We start from the raw sequence: 18959 nt of genomic DNA, 5'->3' as shown, positions 1-18959 counted from the left end.
CTTTGAGAGCTCTATTTCTGTTCACACAAGTGTTCAAAAAGAGGTAACCACAAAGCGATATTTAACTGAAAATACTAGGGAAATGTTTACTCAGAATTTTTCTTCCACACTTGCCCCTGCTAACATCTCAGTAGATGAGCTAGTAGATCATTTTAATTCAAAAATGTAAAATGTTATAGATGCCATTGCTCCAATTAAGGTAAAGGAAGTGACTGGGAAGAAAATATCTCCATGGAGAAAGGCCATGACCGTTAAAACAGAAAAAAGAGAATGTCGAAAAGCTGAACGCAGGTGGCGAAAAACAAATCTCCAGGTTCACTTTGAAATTTATAAAGAGAGACTTGGCCTTTATAATTTGGAATTGAAAAACGCACGACAATCATTCTTCTCTGATATCATTACCAAAAACAAAAACAACGCACGTGCCTTGTTTGCTACCGTCGACAGACTAACTAACCCCCCAGTGTCAGTAGCCTCTGAATTTCTAACCACCAGGGCGTGCAATGATTTTGCCTCCTTTTTCACTGACAAAATTCAGAAAATCAGACAAGCAGTCAGTGCCTCTGCATCAGGAACAGCAAATGTGTTGTCTCTGTGTCCACTTAACATCAATTCAGACATCATGACACAATTCCATCAGATTAATGATAAAAACCTAGAGGACATTATACAACTTCTGAAGTCCTCCTCCTGCTGCCTTGATATTATTCCAACAGGATTTTTCAAAGATGTTTTGCCTTGCATGGCCTCAGAACTACTTCATATAGTAAACAAATCTCTTCACTCAGGTATTTTTCCACAGGCCCTGAAAACTGCAGTCATTAAACCGCTCTTAAAAAAGAATAATCTAGATGCTTCAGTAATGAACAATTACAGGCCCATATCAAACCTGCCATTTCTAGGTAAGATCATTGAAAAAGTTGTTTTTCAACAGTTGAGTAATTTCTTGCATTTAAATGGTTGTTTCGATGTGTTCCAGTCAGGCTTTCGTCCAAACCACAGCACTGAGACTGCTCTTGTAAAGGTCTTTAACGACATCCACTTAAACACAGACAGTGGCAGAACTTCAGTGTTAGTATTATTAGATCTCAGTGCTGCGTTTGACACTGTTGACCACAGCATATTACTAGACCGACTGGAAAACTGGGTGGGACTTTCGGAAACAGTTCTAAATTGGTTTAAATCCTACTTAAAGGATAGAAACAACTTTGTTTCTATAGGTAAATACACATCTGAGTTGACAAATATGACATGTGGGGTTCCTCAAGGCTCCATCTTGGGGCCTCTTCTCTTTAACATCTACATGCTACCACTGGCTCAGATAATGAAGAACAACAAAATAAGTTACCATAGCTATGCAGATGACACACAAATTTACGTAACAATTTCACCAGGAGACTATACTCCAATTCAAACACTGAGTAAGTGCATTGAACAAATCAATGACTGGATGTGTCAGAACTTTCTCCAATTAAACAAAGATAAAACTGAGGTAATGGTCTTTGGAGCCAAGGCAGAACGTTTAAAAGTTAGCGCTGAGCTTCAGTCTGCAATGTTCAAACCAACAGATAAAGCCAGGAATCTAGGTGTAGTCATGGACTCTGACCTGAGTTTCAACAGTCACATTAAAACAGTTACTAAATCAGCCTACTATCACCTAAAGAATATATCTAGGATTAAAAGACTAATGTCACAGCAGGATTTGGAAAATCTATTAGAAAGCTGCAGCTGATTCAGAACGCCGCTGCTCGAGTCCTCACTAACACTAAGAAAGTGGACCACATCACTCCTGTTCTGAAGTCTTTACACTGGCTTCCTGTGTGTCAAAGAATAGATTTCAAAATATTGATGCTGGTTTATAAAGCACTGAATGGTTTAGGCCCAAAATACATTACTGACCTCCTGCTAAACTATGAACCATCCAGATCTCTCAGGTCTTCAGGGACTGGTCAGCTTTCTGTCCCCAGAGTCAGAACTAAACATGGTAAAGCAGCGTTCAGTTATTATGCTCCAAATATCTGGAACAAACTCCCAGAAACCTGCAGGTCCGCTGCAACTCTGACTACTTTTAAATCCAGGCTGAAGACTTTTCTTTTTGTCGCTGCTTTTAATTGAACTTTTCATATCTTAAACTGCACTGTAACTTTTATCCATGTACTTTTTCTAAACGTAATTAAACTCCATGACATTTATGAGAGGGACTGCTCGAAAGCAGAGATATTTGGAATATCTGGCATCGACGGATGAAAAATAGTGTTTTGGTAATACTTTTAAAGACTTTGTTATGGAAGCAAAGCAGGGGAGGGGGTGTGTACAGCCTCCTGAGGGTCCGATTGTGGATGTCATGCGAGCAAAATATGGTGAAGAAAGTCTGTCTAAATTAAATCATATTTTAGACTGCACTGTAACTTTTATCCATGTATTTTTCCTTAATGTTTATTTTATTAGCACTGTAACTTTTATCCATGTACTTTTTCTTGTAATGTTTAATTGAACTATTCATATTTTAGACTGCACTGTAACTTTTATCCATGTATTTTTCCTTAATGTTTATTTTATTAGCTTTTCTTTTGTAATGCTTAATGTCTTTCATTTCTTTTTTGTAAAGCACTTTGAATTACCCTGCGTCGAAAAGTGCTATATAAATAAACTTGCCTTGCCTAATAACAAGAGGCTGTGAGTGAGACCTAGTATTACAAAGTTGACCCAGCAACTTTACACCAGTGGGAGAGGCAGAACTGCTCTTTCTTTTCAACATAACTTAAGTTACACATGATTTCTTCCAAGTGGTTTGGCTTGTTAAAAACATCTTGCATTATGATACAGGAATTTGCTGGCTTTGTGTTTACAGAAGTACCCGACTATGCCGGACTTTTGTGCAGCCTCCGGATGTTTAATGGCGAATCGCTACCACTAGGAGCATATATCGCCATCTACTATGTATTTATTAAATCTTCATGTTCCATGAGACGCAGCACTATGTTCCCCACATATGTTTATGTTTGCTCAGTCTAATAACATGGTTGTGAAAGAATACCAAAGCTGAGGCTGGACGAAGATTGATTGTTGGTGTGCCATTCAGTGTGAGAAAAAGTTTTTAGAGAGTACTTGTCCATGGACAAGTGAGTTTGGAAATGTACTTGTCCGAATACATTTTTCACTTGTCCAGAATGGACAAAAATTGTGGCCACTGGAATCTTCTTCTTCGTCATCGTATTTTACATTTTCCCACGGTTTTTATGACACCGCTAACGTAAGTGAGAAGTGAGATTTTACTGCATCAGACATAGGGTTGGGTATCGTTTGGATTTTAACGATTCCGGTTCTGCTTTTCGATTCCGGTTATTTTCGGTTCCGGTTCTTTGAGAGGGTAAAAATAAGTCCCATGACAAACTGGGAGAAAAATATATTTATGAAAACATTAAGTCAAATCTGTATTCCTATTTACAAATCACATACTGTTTAATTTCTTACGGTTATTGAATACAATTATATAAAAATAATCTCTGCATTGTTTAGTTAGTTCTAAGTGGTGCAGTTTGAGAATGTACAATTGGCCCAGTCTCCTCTGATGTTACACTGCCTGTGAGACAGAGTCCAACCACACATGTCCAACACATAGGACATAACCTAATAATAATAATAATAATACATTATATTTATAGCCTATAGGCCTAGCGCTTTTCTACAACGCAAAGACGCTTGCACGCTTACACACGTCCTGCAATACACATGCTGCAGCTGCTCACTGTTTGTAAAAGTAAAGAAATAGTATTTTCATTTCCATAATGTACTTTCTATACCCTGTTTCATAAACAATACTGACATCCTGCTCCTCCGAGTCTGGGGGTCCGGGGATGTGAGGACAGCGCGAGGACAGACAGGGAGGCTGCTTCACTTCATAAAGGAAATGGTGGTTAATATTAACAACACAGGAGTTAAAACGCTTAATAACCTTCATTACGTGTTAGAGAAAGAACATAAGAAAGTTTGACAAAGATGAGGCTGTTAAACGGGCAGCGGATCCGCTGTGTGTAGAAAGAGAGAGAGAGAGAGAGAGAGAGAGAGAGAGAGAGAGAGAGAGAGAGAGAGACGCTGAGCCGCACCGAGCAGCGATCAGCTGATATGGAGCATAGAGAGAGCTGCAGTCCGCGGGGCTCGGCCTCGCCTCCTGTCCTCACAACTCTTATTAATCCCGGTACCGGAACAATTGTTATTTGTTCCTACTCGGAACCGAGTGTTGCTTCCCAAGCCTGCCACTGTGCTTCACTTCCCGCCCCCGTCTAACTGTACAGAATGCGGCGAGATGCATTTCCTTAGGAATCGACAAGCAGAACCGAAACTAACACTTCTAAACGAACAATGGCGGACACGTACAATTTGCGAATGAGTTCTGCCTTTTGTAAACTGAATGTATCAATAATTTGTCAATAAATCAGGTTGAAAAACGTCACTTGTCCGCCGGACAAGTCAATTGAAAGATCTACTTGTCCGATATTGTAAATAGCACGTCCCGGACGGTGGGACGTGTACTTTTTCGCACACTGGCCATGTGTCACTGTGTGTCTTATTGGTTTTGTGTTATACTGTATTTTATTGTGTGCAGCTGGTCCTTATCTCCAAGACACATTTAAAACAAATAACCTTGTACCTTGAAGCCCCATCTCTCCCCACCTGCTCCTGCTTCCTACATCCCCTCCACACCACACCAAGTTGTTCTTCTTAATAATAATACATTTATTTTGGGGGGCCGCCTTTCATAACACCCAAGGACACCTTACAGGGGCATAGGGGCAATATAGGGAACAATTTAAACAGTGGATTTTGTGATATATCAGCTGGGGTGAGACAAGACAAACCACAAATGGAGAAGGACACAAAAGGACACATGGTACAGTTTATATTATTCTTGGTCTTTTTTCAATAACATATTTCAAAGATTCTGGATTTGTTTACAAATCTAGAAACTAAATACAAAACTAGGATGATATGAATATCTCATGTCAAAAATAATTGTGATAAATTAGACAGAACTGGCCTGTCTGTGAGCACATTTTCTGTTGGTTTGGTTCTTCTGATAAAGGTGTGAATATCTATATAATATACCAGCATATGCTATTGTCATTAGTTGTGTCCCTGTTCTTCAAGCTAAGGCATTGCTAAATTAACAACTCTTGGCTTACAGAGTGGTAACATGAGACCGATTTTTATATATAAAATATAAATTTATTTTAATTTTATAATGTATTTATAATTTATTTTAAATATTAACAATATAATAAAATAAATGGAAATATATACACCGGAAAATATTTAATATAAATACCTTGTGTGTGTGTGTATAGCTATTGCTTTATCTGATTAATGTTATTTCCATATGAAAGTCCATGATTATAAGTATGCAGTATCATAACTACATCTTTGATGTTTATGAAAAACCAAACTGTTTGAAAATTGGTTGAAAATTGAGCAAGCTATGGTTATTTAAATAGTAAACCATAATGTTATGAATGAGAGAACTGCCTGTGGCAAGATGGTGGCCAAGTGGCAACGTCGGTCTCCATTGGCCAGCAGCGCGGGTGAGTCATCTAGTGTTTATACAGTCTATGGTTTATATATATCTATGCCTACACCGGCCGTGCGTCACGCCTCCACCGTTCCCGGAAATGCATCTGCGGAGGAGCCTTGGAGGAACCATCAGTGTATCCTCGGTTATAGCTCCTCCAGAGAGCCTCCTCGACGCTCGGTCCTCGGTGTGCATTTAGAGAAATGAGATGTCCTTCAAAATGGCGCGCTGAAATTCATTTCCGGGTCACTACCGGAGGACCGAGGAGTCGAGGAGTCGAGATTTGAGTATTGAGAAGCCTCTTAGGTGTCCCACATTAGGGCGTGTCCCACATTAGGGCAACTCACCCTACATTTTACACGTTGGCGATTTAGGTATGGCTATACAGCGCCCCCTGGCGCTTCTAGTGTTAAGTAAAAGTAGAAGCAGCCTACCCAGAGCCCTAGAGATACTAGTATAGGGCTCTCAGCCTACCTACATGTAGGAATACTCTGTTACTCTGTGTTGGGCAAGTTACTTCCAAAATGTAATATATTACATATTACTTATTACTCTCTTTTGAAAGTAATAAGTTACATTACAAAATTATTACTGTCTCTGAAATGTAATGAGTTACACTACTTTAGTTACTTTTCTAGTTACTTTCACCAAAATAACCGCAAAAGAATGGCTAGGTATTTTAAATGCTAAAATGTAGTTTAGTGCAGCTCATTATACATCCAATGAAGGGCAATGTGGTATAGCATAACCACTGTGTAGGCCCTTAAGGCTACATGTGACACGTTGTTAATACAGTAGTACAGACCACTGTCAAGGACTATAATGAAGGTTGCTAAGGAGGATCAACAAAGAGAAAGGAAAAGAGGTTAAAAGACGGAGCGCTGGACGTCAGATAAATCACCAGAAGAAGGCAGAGAGGAAGTAAACACTAACAGGGCACGGAATGGGCTCTGTAGTTTGTTTAGTATATGGCCGTGTACAGGCCCGGTTCCAGAACAAAATGACTCAGGGTGCCTCTGAGGTTACAGGGGGCGCAGCAGTAGCAGGTTTACATGAGCAATAGTGGCCGGCAACAGCAATGAAAAATAGCATTGATGGTCCCCAATGATCAGATTATGGCCTTTGTTATGTTTTGAAACCAAGCAAGTGAGAACATTTCAAGTGAGTTAAAAGTGCAATCCTGAAATATCTCATATCGTCCAAAGTGGACTGTGACAAAGAAAAGCACAACAGCTTCAAAACTCTACTGATAAAACAAATGAGAACATATTGTAAATCAAGGCAAATATTATTTGAACCAGCTCATGGTTTGAAATGGCAAACATTGAAAAGCAAAAGTATTATTAAAACCATGTAGCCTACTAAATCATCACTTTGGTCCCATCATATACTCTGGGAAGAGAACATTTACTGTCCTTGAAAACTGGTATCACATCATCATGTGAGGTTGAATTTGTGACCTGGAGATAATTTCAGCTGCAACATTAGCTTGTTGATAAGCTTGGGATATGAGATCTTTTTGTAGCCATTCGTGGTGAAGGCATCTGTGCTATTGTATGCATTATTTTTGACCCAACATTTCTACAGGCATGGCAGAATATGGCACTATTTTCACATATTCTAGCCCTTGTCTATTTGTATACCACGAGCTGCAAAATGACCACCTAACCCCACTGTACAGGCGGGTACTTGTTTAGATATACCTGGGCAGGCTCTGTTTTGCCGTGGTATCCTGGCTGACACCTGCGGGCCGCAGAGGGGCGGCGGTGTTTCGGGCGATGAAGACTGCTGCTCCGGGGTTGAGGGCGGCGAGTCAGGCGGGAGTAAGCTAGTGTCCACAACGGAGGGTAACGTGATGTCCCCATCTGACCTGTTGCTACGGTCTGCAGTAGATGCAGTGTTGCTGGCGTTTAGTGATGGTTGCTTTAACAATTTTCGTATAAATGATTATCCTCAGATGTGTGTCACTGCTGTGGAAGCACTTTGGAAATGATGCACGCGCAGCGGAGCAGGTCACGCGCACCTGACACAATTTGTTGTTAGTATTTTTCGCTCCGTTCTCTTCTTTGAATAGAGGGTGCATAACATTCAACTGCCCCGAAGATCCCGGCGCGAAGCCTGAAGAGTAAACACTAGGTTTACTAATCTACCCGCACAATTTGTCTGGTGTCGGAATGTCTCGCTATGTTAGTACATTGTTAAAAAACAAAACACCATTTAATTTCGGGTTAAAATGTGTTGTAACTGCGTTACTGAGCATTGTAACGGGTAATATATTACCCACATTTCATTAGTAATGCGTTACATTACTTCGTTACAGCAAAAAGTAATATATTACTGTAACTCCGTAACGCGTTACAACCAACACTGGTTACAAGTAAAAGTCCTGCATTAAAATGTTACTCAAGTAAAAGCGCAAAATTATTAGCACAACAATATAGGCTATTTAAAGTAGATATTACATTTCATTATAATGATTGATCATTAAAGTGTTATCAAAGCTGGTAAAGGTGCAGCTAGTTTGAATGACTGAATACTGCAGGGCAGCTTGTGAATTCACTCCAGGAGTAACTAAAGTCTGATTTAAGACTTGATTATATTTCTAATCATTAATCAGAATCTGTAGTAAGTAAAGGTAGCCTATAATAAATGTAGGGGAGTAAAAGTACACAATGTACCTCTGAATTGGAAAATATATTAAAAACATCACTAAGTTCATTTTTTTTCTACAAGCTACAAAACTTTTTTTTCCCTTCTGTGACTTCAAATTTGGTTCACAGTTACGTGGATATTTTTATACAAGTGTAAATGTATGCACACAAGCTCAGATTTTTTTTCTGCAAACTTGCTAAAATCAGGTTTTACACGCTCTCGCATTTTGCACCATATCTACCTTCATAATCAGTGCCCCTATGGTCATTATTTTTTTGCCACACACATTAAATAGGAAAATACTCTGAGCTTGCGGGGTGTAGTTTTTACAGTCACCATTCACTTAAACAGTGAGAGGGAGGGGCATGATCGGGTTTTGTCCCACATGGCTCAAAACAGCTCAATAGGCACACACACTGTAGACATTAATTAGAAGAACACAGACTTTTTTTTCTCCCCCATTTTTTTGTAATTATTATCTTTAATACTTTCTGCTGACACAAGGTGGGGCTGTGCCACTGGGTGGCGGTAATGCACCTTTAACGCTGGCTGCCACATAACACCAGAAGAAGAAGAAGAAGAAGAAGAAGAAGAAGAAGCAGAAGAAGAGCAGTTGTGACTTTAGTAGTAGGCTACCACGATTGTTTTAAACCGCTGTTTTACAGTGTACGTTGTATGAAATGTTAATGGTAAAGACAGTGAATGAACGTTTCCTTTAATTGCGCTTTCATAGCAATCTATCTGGCTTACATTACACTGCCATCATACACACCTGCACGTTTACGCAAATCATACTGTTAGTGCACTAATAAGGCGGCGACATTACAAGTTTTTTTTTCGTAAAGAGAATGTCTGAGCAGACGCTGGAGTATTTCTGGAGTCGGAGAGAAATAATGAAGAGGAACGCTGCCGAGGTCAGATGGTCGCACGCTGTCAACAGCAGGAGGAGGCTGACGGAGGCTCTCACAGGTGGATGTATACAGTGTGTATGCGGGAACGCTTCGAGAGCCAAACACGGACAAAGTGTGTTGTGTCATGCGTAGAAATGGTGAATTACTGAGTTTAGGCACGTTAATAACGTTTTAATGAAGTTGACTACAGTATATTCATATTTGTCAGTGCTTTCATGTCAATTCGGCGACATAAACATAAATGATCGTGGTGAAGATGATGATTACATTAGGATTACAAATCGGGAGTGAGAGCTGCTGAATTTCCTCCCGTCAGATGTGATATACAAACAAATCGATTATTTTTGTGGTTATAAACTCAAGTGGATGAAACTACATTTATTAGTGCTTTCATGTCAATTCGGCGAACATATGATACATTAAATGATGAGTGAGGATGATGATTAAAAATCGTTTGTTTGAGCCGGTCTGCATTTCCTGATGAGAAAACAAACCGATGCTTTTTGTAGTTGTAGTACACCAACGTGGATTAAACGTGTGTTTTTTTACCACAATGTTGGGGAAATTAATGGATAAAATGCACAGATTATTATTATTATTCCCACTCCGATCGGGACACTAGGTCCACCGTTTCCCCGCAGCGAGGCTCCCCCCGTTGACAGTTTACGTGGGCTGGGTGCAGTGGCGGACTGGCCATCGGGACGAATCCCGATGGGCCGGTACCGAAGTGGGCCGGTCGGATAAGTAACTAGCACATCCCCCATAGGCGGCGCGTGAGGCTCAGGTTTGAGAAGGCTAAATAACTTCTTTTACCTGACGCTGCCCGCCTCCGGCGTCTATAGAAAATAGATGAACTCAGTGTGTGGAGTTTAAATCTCTCAAGTCATATTACAGGATAAAGAAAATACAGTTTAAACTGCCATGCAGAGAAGACGCCGACGTGTCGCACTTATCATTCATATTACATCATCAATCAGATCATCGATCATATAATATTGTAACGTTCACAGGAAGGAGTCGAGAGGCAAGCTTCAAGTTACTAGGCTTTAATAACTGACTTCTACACAGACGATTACGGAGGGGTATAGCTTGAGGCTCAACCTCACACACATTGACACTGACTTCTAACACAGCACCTATATAACACATTGTACACGTCACACTTCCCGCCCTCCCCCGTCTGCTCACCCAACCACAGGCCCGCACCTCAGACAGCAGCCCGTGCAGCTCCATGATTGGCAGAGAGACGGGGGATTCCTGAGTGACACCCTCAACAGCCTATACCAGGGTCGCTACACTACCCCTCCACTACAAAATTCCTCGCCCACGAGGAACAAAAAAAAACTCAGCACAAACACTATAATTACTCCCTTACATTGACTAGGAAGGTCTGGGTGGACTACCATCCCTTCCAATGAGACCAGGGCGCATTCTTGCCCTCTACAGGAACCGAGGGGTCTCACTCTACTTTACTACCAAACAAAGTCTCTGAAACGACCCGGGGGTCGTACCTGCCTTCTCGGCAGGGGAACTGGGGTCAGGAGGACAGGGGTGGCCGGTTCTGGCCCAGGCGGCGAAACAATGAGGGGACACTCAGTCCCTGATGGGGGACTGCTACTCTGTTCGCCGGGGGACCTGAGTGGGGGTGTCGAGGGAACGGCTGTGGGCCCCGATGTTCCTTGGTGTTCAGCCTGTGGAGAAGCGACTCCTCTGTACGGAGCCAACCTGTCTCTGTGGAGCACCACTTTTCTCCCCTTTGGGGGCAGCTGCACCCTGTAGACCACTTCCCCCACCCTCTCCAGTACTCTGCAGGGACCAACCCACTGACTGTCCAGTTTTGGGCACCGCCCTTTCTTCCGTTGTGGGCTGTAGACCCAAACCAACTCCCCGGCCCTGAAATGCTGCCCTCTTGTCCTGGTGTCGTAGTTCCGCTTCTGTCTCACCCCAGCACTTTTCTGCTGATCGCGGGCAAAAGCGTGAGCGGAATCAAGGCGGTCCTGAAGTCTCCTGGCGTACTCAGGCCCTGGAGGCGTGTTCAGGGAATCCGGTGGCTGACCAAACGCCAAAACAGCAGGGGTTCGAAGCTCTCTCCCCAACATGAGGAGGGCAGGAGAACAGGCTGAGGACTCCTGAACTGCAGAACGACATGAGCACGAGGGGCAGATGCTCGTCCCAGTCGCGCTGATGCTGAGACGTGAGGATGGCCAGCTGCTGTCCCATGGTGCGGTGAAATCTCTCGACTAGTCCGTCGCTCTGAGGTCGCAAGGGGGAGGTGCGTGTTTTGTGCATGCCCAGCTGTGAGCACATGGAGGCGAACACCCGGGACTCGAAATTTCTCCCCTGATCACTGTGCAGGGTCTCCGGCATTCCAAAACGGCTGAACATGCCGGCCACCAAAGCATCTGCGACTGTCTCTGCTTCTTGGTCAGGGAGAGCATACGCCTCTGGCCACTTTGTGAAATAGTCTATGGCCGTGAGAACGTAGCGGTTCCCCCTGTTTGACAAGGGTAGAGGCCCCACCACATCAACCGCTACTCTCTCCATCGGAGCCCCCACGGAAAACTGTTGTAGCGGAGCATGGGAACGACCAGGTGGGCCCTTCCGCGCCATACACAAATCACAGCGGCGACAAAAGTCTTCGACATCCCTCCGACACTGTCCCCAGTAGCAGCCCTGACGAAGGCGCCGGAGAGTCTTAGTGACGCCAAAGTGCCCAGAGCCTGCCGTTCCATGCATGGCCTTGAGTACGACCTCTTGCAGACCCCTCGGGACCACCACTTGCCACCTCTTCTCCCCCGTTGCTGGCTCCTTCCACGCCCGCTGTAGTACGCCCTGACACAGACGTAGAGCCTCAAACTGAGACCACAGCCCCTTGGTTGCTTTGGAGAGCACTGCCACTTCCTCCCACGGTGGCCGATGCTGCGACTCAACCCACTGCAGTACAGGCTGTAGAACGGCGTCCAGCTCCTGCTGTTGCTTCCACTCGGCCATGTCCACTGTCTGGAGCTCCCGGCAGATAACCTCTTCCACTTTCCGCGCTGCCGCACAGACAATGTCCTCCTCCAGCAGCTCCTTTTCCCGAGTCTCTCTCTTCTCGCAGTAGTGGCATCCGCCGGCGGCACACGGGCGGCGGGAGAGAGCGTCTGCATTGGTGTGCCGCACCCCAGCCCGGTGCTCCACTCTGAAGTCGAAAGCTTGGAGCTCTTCTAGCCACCTGGCGACCTGCCCTTCTGGCTCTTTGAACGTCATGAGCCACTGTAATGCAGAGTGATCCGTCCTCACCATGAACGCCTGCCCACATAGGTAGTACTTAAAGTGCCTGATGGACAGCACCACTGCCAAAAGTTCCCTGCGGGTGACGCAGTATCGTCACTCTGCTTTGTTGAACGCCCGGCTGAAGTATGCCACCACCCGCTCCCCCTCTGGTGTAGTCTGGGAGAGCACTCCGCCCACCCCAACGCCGCTAGCGTCTGTGTCCAGGGTGAACGGCAGCCCGGGGTTGGCTGGGGCGAGAACCGGGGCTTCACTCAAGGCACGCCGAAGGCTGTCAAACGCTGCTTGACATTGCTCAGACCACAGGAAAGCTCTGTCCTTCTGCAGCATCTGGAACAGGGGTGCGGCAGTGCAAGCAAAACCCCGTACAAACTTTCTGTAGTACGAGGCCAGGCCCAGGAAACTCTTCAGCTGTTTCTGGTTGCGAGGATTTGGCCAGCCTGCGACCGCCTGCACTTTCTCTTGTAGGGTGCCGATGCCCTCACCCCCCACTTTGTGGCCCAGGAAAGTGACCTCTCTCTGCAGGAAATGACACTTGTCTGGATGTAGCTTCAAATCAGGGGCTCTGATCCTCTCCAGCACCACTCTTAGAGATCCCAGGGCCGCCTCAAACGAGCTGCCATGCACCAGGATGTCGTCCAGGTAGACCAAACACTGCTGGTGGGGAATCCCAGACAGCACCCTGTCCATCAACCGCACAAAGGTGGCCGGGGCATTACACAGCCCAAAACTGAGGACCTTGAACTGCCATAGTCCCCGGCCGGTGCAGAAAGCCGTTTTTGGTCTGGCCTCTGGTGCCAGAGGAACTTGGTAATACCCGCTGCGGAGATCCAAGGAAGAGAACCACGACGACCCTGCGACCAGGTACAGGGACTCATCGATGCGGGGAAGGGGGTATGAGTCCTTCTTGGTGACCCCGTTCACCGGTCTGTAGTCTGAGCACAGCCGCTAGCCACCCGTCTTCTTCGGGACCATGACTACAGGTGCTGCCCACGGGCTGTCGGAGGGCTCGATGATGTCTGCCTGCAGCATGCTCTGCACTGCCTCGTCGCAAGCCTGCTGACGAGCAAGGGGGAGTCGCCGCGGGCGACACTTGATGGGACGCGAGTCCCCGGTATCGATCTCGTGTTCTACCAGGTGCGTTCGGCCCACCTCCTCCTCCTTCATGGCGAAACTGCCCTGGAACTCTAGCAGAAGCTGCCCCAATTGCTCCTGCTGCTCGGGATTCAGGCCCCCACAGTTCTTCTTCCACACCTCCAATACTGCAGACTGAGCCTCTTCCACCTCCGCCTGGGGTACCTGAGGGGGGGCTGTTATCTGGTGGCACAGTCCGGGGGTGACCGATGGGGAATTGTCCTGAGCGGCCGTCACCGGGGATACGGAAAAGGGGGGAGGGTTTTCTTCCGTTCCTAGGGTACTCACGGTGGGTGTAGAGGGTCTCCCTGCAGGCTCAGCAGGGTCGTGGATACGGGTCATAGTAATCACCGGCCCCCCCTGGAAACTCACTGTGCCTGCTTGAAGATCCAGGAGGCAGCCAGCCGCCTTCAAAAAGTCCAAACCCAGAATACACGGGTCCTGTACATCCGCTATCCACACGGGGTGCTGCACTTCAACTCCCCCCACCGCCACAGTCAGCATGCCTCTTCCTTTCATAGGCGCCAGCTCTCCTGTGACTGTGCGTAGACGCACCGCTGTCGGCTCAAACATAGTCCCACTGGGCAACACATCTGCTCTCACCAGGGTTACTGTAGAGCCTGTGTCCACCAGTGCAGTGCAGGGCACCCCTTCCACGTCGACCGGGACATAGCAGGACTCCCCACCACCAGCACGGCCCACCGCGACGACATGCTCCCCGCATGTGCTGTCATCTTCTTCAGGAAGCCGTAGAGTCTGGCTCCCCCGGCTGTGCTGTCTGACTCCTTCCTCGGATGTCTGAGTTGGTGACATTACAGCTGTGGTTTGGTTGAGGAGTCCTCGGGCTTGGTTCCGCATCTTCTCCTTTATGCGGGCCCCCCGTCGTTTCCCCGGGTCCGGTATGTCTTGGGGCAGTCCCTGGCCAAATGTCCTGGCTGACCACACCCCCAGCAGACCCTGGTACTTGGTCTGCTTGTTGGCTACAGAGAAACAGCCCTTATCAATTCAGTCATCTCGGTAACCCATGCAGGTTTCTCCTCCTCCCTGCAGCTCCTCACAGCCGGTGCTGCCGGCCCTCCGTTGCTCCTAGCAGCTCCACTCCACACCTTCTCTCTCTCCACAGCCATCTCCAAGGCCGCCTGCAAGGACTGTGGATGCTGCAGCTGTACCTCGACCCTCAAGTCCGCAGGGCGAAGAGCCCTGACAAATTGGTCACGTGCCAGCTCACTCTGCACTCCGGGTGGCATGTGCCCATACGCCCGCCGCGTCATGCTCTCTACGTCGTTAGCCAGCGCACGCAGCGTCTCTCCAAACTCTCTACAGCGGTTACTCAACTCGTTCCGGAGCAGCTCTGGTGCGAAACACTGTCCAAACCGCCTCTTCAAAGCCCCCGCTAACGCTTCATAGGTGAGTCGGTCCTCCGGGCTAAGTAGTAGCAGACATGAAAGAGCCTCGTCTGTGAGGCACAAAGCTAGCTGTAGTGCTTTAGTCTCTATTGACCACCCCCCGGCATGTGCAAGCAGTTCAAATTGGGCATGGAAAGCCTCCCAGTCTGCCTTACCCGAGTATTTGGGTGTCTTCACGGACGCGGCGGCTGCTACTGGTTGCTGGGCGCCGCCATTGTTGTTTACATCCCGCTTGGAAATGGTGCGAAATGGCGCTGAAGATGGCGACATTTCCGCGTCTCTAGCCATCTTCACCGCCGACTCTCTCAGGCGCTCTCTCGCCTCCTGTGCCCTCCTGAACTCTCCACTCATGTCCTTCGACCACCCGCATGCTCCATCTTCCTCTCCATCACTATTTTCTTGCTTCACTCCCATCTTGCTGAACTTTTCCATCTCCGCTAGCTTACCGGCTAGCTCGTGACGCAGTTACGAACTCCCGTCAGGATAGACGTCCTCCGTTCGAAAAGTCACTTCTGACACCAATGTAACGTTCACAGGAAGGAGTCGAGAGGCAAGCTTCAAGTTACTAGGCTTTAATAACTGACTTCTACACAGACGATTACGGAGGGGTATAGCTTGAGGCTCAACCTCACACACATTGACACTGACTTCTAACACAGCACCTATATAACACATTGTACACGTCACACTTCCCGCCCTCCCCCGTCTGCTCACCCAACCACAGGCCCGCACCTCAGACAGCAGCCCGTGCAGCTCCATGATTGGCAGAGAGACGGGGGATTCCTGAGTGACACCCTCAACAGCCTATACCAGGGTCGCTACAATATCATAATATATCATATATTTCCTTTTCTGAGTCAGCTTCTCCAGCCTCATCTGGCCGTGCAACACTCACAGTGTCACAGACTGGATGCAGAAGTATTATTTAACACATTATGTTGACGAAACACTCGAGACAAATGTAATTAAAGTCAGATCCACTCGTGTCTTAGACGTGAACGCGCTCTCAGCTGGAGAGAGAAACCCTGGCTTGATTTACCGAGTTGATAACCAGCGTCGTAGGACCGCTTAGCGAGATCTCGTTTGTTAGTTTGTTGTTGTTAGTTTGTTTGTTACTCAAACATATCCAGGGTCTGTTGAACTGGCTTCGTAGTACAGGGCACAGCTGGCTAGCAGCGCTAATGTCAAAGACACAGACATTATACATTATATTTGTATTTTACATCCTCCACTCCCCCCGTTGACAATTTAATAGCGGTACCGAAGTGGGCCGGTCGAGAGTCCCGGGATGATTTGTAGTCCCATTCCACCACTGGCTACATGACCATATGATCGCCCATGTTGACGCACCTCATTCCTAAACTTCTAACAGATACAACATAAACCGATCCTTCAGCCTCATATGAGCTCTCAGACACGTTCAACATTAACCTGTCATCGCTGTCTGAGCTTGCTGCTGTGTGCGCCGTCGTGCGTTTACATCTGACTGTATATATATAAAGGTTTTCATGCAGATGCTGGGATCCTGGACGGTGCAGCTGGAGCGCTGTGCCCGCAATGACGTCACCCATCATTTGGCGGGACTTGAAGAATCCGCGAGAAGATCCAGAGAATTGTCAACATTGAAGGCAGATTAATGGTTATCAAAGTACAAATATCCAAAATCAGTTCAGTAACGGTTTTCAAGGGGACAATATGTACTCACATTGATGGGTTTGGATGATGGGGGAAAACCGTGTCACAGGCTCTTTAATGTTGCTCAAAACTGATACTGATTATACAAATAAGAAATAACATAGGCTAATGATAATTCAAATTGTCTCTAATATTTGCACAAATTAAAAGTACGCTAATTTTTGAAAATGTTCTGCCTCTCGACATTTTCTTTGTGAAGGATAGGCTACTTTCAATTTCCTGACACCCCTTTTTTTTCACTATCAGGAAATATCACCGAGTTCAAAATAATGCTTGTTTAGCGAGAGTAATGTGTGGCAAAGTGGTCACATAGATATATACTTATGTAAAGTTACAATATTTGCCTTGAAGAGATTAATAGAGGTAGCCTACTTGAGCAATTTCACTTTCTATCACTGTAAAAAATACAACATGAAAAGACAGAGCTGCACTGTGATGCTGTGTATATCTGTTACACGATCACAATATATATATATATATTTATTTCAGTTGAATGAGAAGACAGAAGTAAGAAGATTATGCAAACGTTAACAAATAAATCAACTGGTGATTGATGCACCTTGCTGCTCTCCTGCTGCAGGACACACACACAGAAGTGGTTTGTGAAGGTTTCCAAGTGAAGAACCAAATAAATGTAGAGAGATGAAGCTGCTGTAACATGTAAACACATTTGTGTGTGTGTGTGTGTGTGTGTGTGTGTGTGTGTGTGTGTGTGTGTGTGTGTGTGTGTGTGTGTGTGTGTGTGTGTGTGTGTGTGTGTGTGTGTGTGTGTGTGTGTGTGTGTGTGTGTGTGTGTGTGTGTGTGGTGTGTGTGTGTGTGTGTGTGTGTGTGTGTGTGTGTGTGGTGTGTGTGTGTGTGTGTGTGAGTGAGTGAGTGAGTGAGTGAGTGAGTGAGTGAGTGAGTGAGTGAGTGAGTGAGTGAGTGAGTGAGTGAGTGAGTGAGTGAGTGAGTGAGGTCCCAGGGGCCTGCTGACCAATCAGAGCTCAGTGTGCGGAGTTTAAAGCGATCAAGTCATATTACAGGAGAAAGGAAATACAGAAAAACTGCCTTTGCAGGAAAGACGGCCGGCAAAAATCACCGACTGTGTGAACGTGAACATGAATAGAATATCACCTCCATCTTCAGAGCAATCTGACTATTATAACATTAGTGTTAAGAAAGCACTTAAATAGCTGCCACAACATAAGTACACTGAGTGCAGACCTCGATGTGTCCCATTATCATTCATATCACATCATAATGTATCATATATCTCCTTATCTGAGTCAGCTTCTTGAGCCGTATCTGGCCGTGCAACACTCACAGTGTCACATAGGGCCTACTGTATGCAGAAGTATTATTTTAAGCAACACATTAAGTTGACGAAACACTCGAGACAAATGTAATTGAAGTCAGATCGTGTTTTAGACGGGGCAGTGATATCATAAACCTGTTAATGTACGCATTCAAACACTTTTTCTTTTGCCAGCTGTATTCACCTTGCAGGTGCAGCTATGTGGCTTTTATCCTGGATAAAGTGTTTAAGTCATGGATATTTAAAGTTTAACTTCTTCATATTTGACTAGTATTAAAGTTCACTTTTCATTCAGGAAGTATGACGCTGCGCTGTCAGTGCGCTTCTCCATGTTTGTGATTGGTCGAATGCTCCAAATACCACCCCTTTCATGTGAACGCGCACCTAACTAGATAGGACACGGCTGGCTTGAGCAATCCACTTGATAACCCGCGTCGTAGTACAGTTTAGCGACAGCGCGTATGTTTTGGATTAGGCCAACCGGCTAACTCAAACATATCCAGGTTAGGTTGAACCAGCTTCGTAGTATAGGCCCCAGGTGTTTGTTCAGAGTATAAAGACTGGGTCCCGCTGTGTTGCTCAGGCTTCACTGCAGCGTCTATTCACAGGCGCGATCCCACTACTGAGCGGCACGGGGGCTTTGACCTGCTCCGTGTCCGACCTGGGCCGGTTCCCCCCTCCTTAGACGACCTGGTGGTCCCGTCCCGGGCTCCCCCAGGAGCACCATATCGATACCGAACTTAGTGCGGACACCTGTTCTGCCATATACAACATGTTACATTATCATATATTCAACTAAACCAAACATCATGTAAAATGTAGTCTTTTAATAAGTATCTTTGATATTTTAGGACATTTTTATAGTAATTCTTACATAGGCTACTTTTACTGAAATATATTTTTGGTTGCAGTGCCTTCATTGCATGTGTCATTGCCCGGTACTTGCTGTGTAACACATTAAAGAGGCTCAGCTGGAGCTATTGTAAACTTCAAATACAGAGAAGCTAAGTAAGGTCGGAAAAACACA

General features: G+C 45.8%; 1 protein-coding gene across 1 annotated transcript in view; it reads left to right on the top strand.

Moving 5' to 3' along the window:
* Positions 1–8912: 8912 nt before the first annotated feature.
* Positions 8913–18959, top strand: part of sirt1 (sirtuin 1) — a 19826-nt gene continuing 9779 nt past the window's right edge. The window contains exon 1 of the mRNA XM_034100145.2: positions 8913–9187. Within this exon, the coding sequence (XP_033956036.1) occupies positions 9067–9187 (121 nt within the window). The 5' untranslated portion in view covers positions 8913–9066. The remainder of the gene's footprint in view (positions 9188–18959) is intronic.

This window comes from Pseudochaenichthys georgianus, chromosome 15, assembly GCF_902827115.2.
Source record: "Pseudochaenichthys georgianus chromosome 15, fPseGeo1.2, whole genome shotgun sequence".
Taxonomy (NCBI): Eukaryota; Metazoa; Chordata; class Actinopteri; order Perciformes; family Channichthyidae; genus Pseudochaenichthys; species Pseudochaenichthys georgianus.
Note: the sequence above shows the minus strand (reverse complement) of the source record. Positions and strands in the feature narration are given on the sequence as shown.